General features: G+C 33.7%; 1 protein-coding gene across 1 annotated transcript in view; it reads right to left on the bottom strand.

The window, feature by feature from the left end:
- Positions 1–263: 263 nt before the first annotated feature.
- The window catches only part of LOC109730340 (uncharacterized), a 140,139-nt gene continuing 134,009 nt past the window's right edge, over positions 264–6,393 (bottom strand). The window contains 2 exon segments of the mRNA XM_075998870.1: positions 264–268; positions 5,167–5,988. Of these exon segments, the coding sequence (XP_075854985.1) occupies positions 264–268; positions 5,167–5,988 (827 nt within the window).

Below are 6,393 nucleotides of genomic sequence, written 5' to 3'. Positions count from 1 at the left end.
GGATAGTAAAAAAAATCTTTTAAATCTATTATTATAATATGCCAATCCTTAGCCAAAAACCTTTAGATAAATTTTAATATCAGTTCCAGTATTTATAAATTAAACAAAAGATTTGTCATTTAGCTGAATTTCTAATTGAGGTTTTTAGTCATTAATAAAGTTTGCCAATATACTTTTGTTCCAGTACTTCCAGAACCTCCTTGTCTTAAAACATTAGATTTTTTAATTTGCATATTAATAGCAGAAGTTGTGCAATACAGTCTCTAACCTGAATAACATAATCGGAAGTGAAACTCATCATAACGGAAATTTCATTCGAATAAGCTGAATCAATTATACCTAAATGTATTATTACTCTTTTTAATGTAACAGAAATATGACCAAATTATTAACTAATATTAATGTGCTTGTAGGATCAGGCCAAATATATCTATAGGTATATATATCTCAGTAGATGGTGTTAAGAGTCCATTGTCACAAGATGATCTTTGTTCTCTGAAATTACCTTTTGGGCCAAGAGTCTTAGCCAAAGTTGCATTTAAATGTCTGACCAGACCTTTTGGCAATTTCTGAAAAGTTTTTTTCTGCAGCCAGGTGCTCCCCTTGGGCCATAAGGTGCCATTGGGGTGCGGTGGTGGGGAGCTGGTGCTGGGCTGCCTGGCTGAGCATGGCCACAGCCTGGGGGGCTCAGCAGCCATGGCAGCGGTGGCACCATGCTGCTTAATTTTGCTGGGCATAATGCCGTTGGCATTTAGAATTAACATTATTAAAAGCCAATATATGTAAAATCCTATTCCTTAAATTAGGAGGACTAATCATTTCTTGCACCATATCTTTCTTGCAATCTATCAATAAAATCTACATGAGTTTCATTAATATTTTGTTTAAAATTTATATAGGAAGCTACAGTCTAAGAGAAGGTATCTTTTTCCATACTTTAATACAGCACTGTTGAATTTGAGAAATAGCCTGATCATCATATTTTAGTGGAGCATTAATATCAAATCAATATTCTTGACCTGTAATTTGTGCCAGAAATTTTTACTGGTGGGTCCGTGGACTCATTTAGCTAAGGTTTCTGACACATATTATCCCTGCACCAAGTGGTGAACTGGAAAAATTTAGGCAGAGATATAATTGTTCGCACAGGAGATTTCCAAACCCAAGGAATTAACCTTTCTATTTGAACTACTTGTTTAATGGAGCTCAGGGTGTAAAGAGAGTTTGTGCTGGCTGTGCACAGGGGCTCACACCTGTAATCCTAGCACTCTGGAAGGCCAAGGCAGGAGAATCACTCAAGGTCAGGAGTTTGAAACCAGCCTGAGCAAGACATTGACTATGTCTCTACTAAAAATAGAAAGTAATTAATTGGCCAAATAAAAATACATAGAGTAATCAGCAGGGCATTGTGGCATATGCTTGTAGTCCCAGCTACTAGGGAGGCAGAGGCAGAAAGATTGCTTCAGCCCAAGAGTTTGAGGTTGCTGTGAGCTAGGCTGATGCCATGGCACTCTAGCCCAAGCAACAGAGTGAAAGTGCTGCTTTTGGCATTCCATTTGTCAGTCGTAAGCAAGGAAACTCTGATATTTACCAGCAGGTTCATAATCCAGCACAACATGAAAGGGGCTTTAATGATTTTATTTGAAGCTAAAGACACCTGGACTTCCTGGTGCTGATGATTATGTTATGGAAGAGACTAAAGATGTATGTGGTGCTCACTGTCTCACCTCTGGCCACTGTGAGGATCGAAAACAGGATTGCATCCAAAATCACTGATGAAATTTTCAATCAAAAAGTGGCCATGATCCCTGAGATTCCTCTAGGGAGAATGACCAAATTATTGGCCAATGTTAGATAACTAAGAATGTGAAGTGTGTACTGCACACTCTAACTACTAAAATAAAGGAAGATAAAGTTATGTAAAATAAATTCCCTAAGATTGAAATATCAGGTAAAGAAAGATTATTCCAAACATTTTCGATGCAGAGAAATCATTCCATTATATTCTAACACTGAAAATACACACTCAAAAGTAGATTCTAGATGGATGCATATGTTGTACTATAATTAATAGAAAATTAAATCCAATGCTCTTTATCTAAACTCCCTATTAATAGATTGCAAAATTCTCATATTTCTTTTTATAGAACTTACCATATGCATCACACACTTATTAATGCTTCATTTATTGTAATTATTTTTATATTTATGACATTATATGTTAGGATCTAATAACAGTTTGCTTTTACAAAAGAAAACAATGCTGAGTTCTTGATTTACTCCTCTGGCCTTCAGAATTGTTTATCTTTCTTTGGCCTTTAAGGCTCTTACTTTAACCTTAGGACACTGAACCTCTCTAATTTTACTTAAGTTATGAGAATGCTGTATGTATAGCCTATAAATGGCCTCAAGCTGTCTAGCTAAAATTTTTGTTCACCAAACTAAAAAAATTCTACACTTCTCATCAGAACTTTTAAAGTATTGTGTGAACTGGCCAGGCTTAAGTACAACAGTGAGAATATTATAGCCCAAGCACAGATGGAAAGAAGAATGGCTTAGATAGAGTTGTAGAAGGGAATGCAGATAAAAAATGCCAAAAAACTCGAGATAATTATGAAATGAAAGAAGCAGAATTTCCACTTATAAATTCCAAGAGTTGGTTGTTCTGCAAGTTCCTTCGCTCTACATGCAAAATCAGTGATTTTTTACCCTGGACATTTTCAATCTCTTCTCTGGAGCCACAAGCTCTCTCCTACAGAAATATTGACTGCTAATTATAAAGCATCTATTAAATATCTAACAATGTCCTGTACTTATTTCTTCTATTTAAATATAAAATCAACTCCATAATTTATAAATCCTTCTGAGTGTTTACCTGAACAAAGTAGCCTGATAAAGTCAATAAATCAATTAGTTCGATAACCCAAAGTAAAAGAAACAGTAACCAGAATGTTCTTTCAATATCCTTCCCAAATTAGTATGAAAATATAGAATGTACTAAGTAAAATGTAATTACTACAATGTGGAATTACTCACACCTTTAGGTAATTTTATGAGCACCATGAAGTTTTATAACAATGCTTGTTGTAATTGCAGATCAGGTCACATAAATGGTATTTAATGAACTTTGAAATAATAAAATAACATAGGTGGCCTAGCATGAGTAATAAGCATGTAAGAACAGAGGATTGGCATGGGCAGGTTCCCATTCAGAAGCTTTAGGGTTTTAAAGAATTAATTCAACATAAAGTGAACAAAATATTTCCTTTCAGAATCTTTGAAGTTTCTAGTTTGCTAGTAAATTCTCAACACTTTTGAAATTATCCATCTTTTCTAATATTTCTTTTTTTCTGTTGAAATAGGTATACATCCACATTCACACAAACATAATTACTTACTCTGTAAATATACTACAACTATAGTTCAACTTAACCATGATGTATTTGTATATTTGATTCAATATAAATAAAAATATACTTATTTCTGTTTTATTGGCCAGGCAGGTTGCATGTTGAAGGAAAAATGTAGGATACAATGTAATAACTAGTCATGCTGTGTTAAGAAATGTATGGCTTTTCATTAAGTACAAAATCTTTATTATAAGCATTATGGTAACAATTTAATTATAAATATAATGAAAAAGAGCTTTGGGAACATTATTCTTCAAAGCAGAGACACTGATAAAAAGGATCACAAGTGATGTCTTGCTACTGTGTAACCCCACAGTACATTTTTACAACCCATTACCTCCAACTTTGAGTAACATGGGATAGGTTAATTGTGGTGCAAAATAACACTTCATTCAATCTACAACGTGTTTGACACATTAAAATTACTTTTAATTTAATGAAACAAATTAAGTTTACATGTAATCTAAAAATATTCCAAATTTCATTCGATTTTATTATCTATCATAATGTACAATATTAAAACAAGTAATTTCTAATATTCTAATTTTTTCATTCTGATTATAATGAGAAGAATATTAGTCTGTATACCTACATCATACATCACTTGAAATACTGTTTGTTATAAAAAAAATATCCATAGTACCTCTCGATTTCAAAAATCTTACATTTCAGTGATTTTAATTTCCATGGAAAAGTACATGAATAATGCCTACTGAATACACAAAGACTACTAATAAATGCGATGTAGCTATCATTAACCACACACATTCACATGCACGCTAAGAATGAAAACATACCATCTACTGTATCTAAAGTTGAATAACATTAGTATTTGCTTGTCAAAAAGGAAAAAAAAAATTACCTTTTATATTTTTATCCTACCCTGACCAGAAAGTATATTTTACATGTAATTATAACTTTCACAAAATCTCTCTCTTTTTAAAGCTGACTTACAAGTAAATCAACTAACTATTTTAACTGGGTGGTACTCTATAATCAACAACCTGGTTTAAAGAAATTTGTGAATGTCTTAGTGCATTAGTGTATTACACTGTGAATCCTCTGATATTTGTTTAGACTTGATTCTTCATTAAATGTATTCTGAAATTCATTATATCTGTAGAGTATTTTTAAGTATCAATTCTTTGTGGTTCTCTAAGGTATATCTTTGGCATAAATATTTTTTCACATTCATTGTATTTGTAAGGTCTCTATTTCTTAAAATTTTTGTGATGCTGAGTAAAGTTGGAGAAAGTATTGGAGCATTTTTTTCAGTGTAAGTTCTCCCATGACCAATAAGATCTCTGTTATAACTAAAAGTATTGTCAGCACTCTACATTATGATTGTTTACTTGAAGTATAAGTACTGTTGTGCATTTTAAAGCTAATACTTAGGGAAAGCACTTCCATACTCATTACATTTATCTCACTTTTATCTAGTATAATTTATTTGGTGTTGAATAAAATGCGAGCAGTTATTAAAGACTTTGCCACAATTCTCACATTCATAGAATTTTTCTCTGTTATGCATTATTTTATGAAGACTAAGGTGTGAGCACTGGGAAAATGCTTTGCCACATTCCTCACATTTGTATGGTTTCTCTCCTGCATGGATTCATTTATGTAGAGTGAAGTCTCTGAGCTGGAAAAAGACTTTTGTTACATTCTACAACATTTTAGGGTTTAACTCCAGTATGAATTCTTTTATGTTGAGTAAGGCTTGACTACTGGGTAAAGGCTTTGCCACATTCTTCACATTTGTAGGGTTTCTCTCCAGTATAAATTATTTTATGTAGAGTAAGGACTGAGGACTGGTTAAAGGCTTTGCCAAATTCTTCACATTTGTAGGGTTTCTCTCTAGTATGAATTTTTTTATGTCGAGTGAGGATTGAGGACTGGTTAAAGGCTTTGCCACATTCTTCACATTTGTAGGGTTTCTCTCCAGTATGAATTCTTTTATGTAGGGTAAGGATTGAGGACCGGTTAAAGGCTTTGCCACATTCTTCACATTTGTAGGGCTTCTCTCCAGTATGAATTCTTTTATGTAGAGTAAGGTTTGTGCAACAGGTAAAGGCTTTGCCACATTCTTCACATTTGTAGGGTTTCTCTCCAGTATGAATTCTTTTATGTAGTGTAAGGATTGAGGACCGGTTAAAGGCTTTGCCACATTCTTCACATTTGTAGGGCTTCTCTCCAGTATGAATTCTTTTATGTAGAGTAAGGTTTGTGCAACAGGTAAAGGCTTTGCCACATTCTTCACATTTGTAGGGTTTCTCTCCAGTATGAATTCTTTTATGTAGGGTAAGGATTGAGGACCGGTTAAAGGCTTTGCCACATTCTTCACATTTGTAGGGTTTCTCTCCAGTATGGATTCTTTTATGTTGAGTAAGGCTTGAGAACAGGTTAAAAGCTTTGTCACATTCATCATATTTGTAGGGTTTCTCTCCAGTATGGATTCTTTTATGATGAGTAAGGATTGAGAACTGGTTAAAGGCTTTGCCACATTCTCCACATTTGTAGGGTTTCTCTCCAGTATGAATTCTTTTATGTACAGTAAGGTTTGTGCACCAGGAAAAGGCTCTGCCACATTCTTCACATTTGTAGGGTTTCTCTCCAGTATGAATTCTTTTATGTATAGTAAGGTTTGTGCAACAGGTAAAGGCTTTGCCACATTCTTCACATTTGTAGGGTTTCTCTCCAGTGTGAATTCTCCTATGTATAATAAGTTTTGAGCAACAGTTAAAGGGTTTTCCACATTCTTCACACTTGTAGGATTTCTGTGTGGTATGAATTTTTCTATGTCCAGAAACATTAGAGCTGTGGTTAAAAGTTTTGCTACATTCTTTAAGTTTGAAACTTTTCTCTCCAGTATGTCTTGTCTTGTGTTTATTTAGATTTGACGATTTGCTAAAGACTTTTACACATTTATTACATTGGACGATTTTTCTATGGCAAGTTGACAAACATTGGGTAAGACCATCAG

Source organism: Microcebus murinus, chromosome 31 (assembly GCF_040939455.1).
Source record: "Microcebus murinus isolate Inina chromosome 31, M.murinus_Inina_mat1.0, whole genome shotgun sequence".
NCBI classification, from domain to species: domain Eukaryota; kingdom Metazoa; phylum Chordata; class Mammalia; order Primates; family Cheirogaleidae; genus Microcebus; species Microcebus murinus.
The sequence above is the reverse complement of the archived record's forward strand: the minus strand, read 5'-3'. Positions and strand labels throughout refer to the sequence as shown.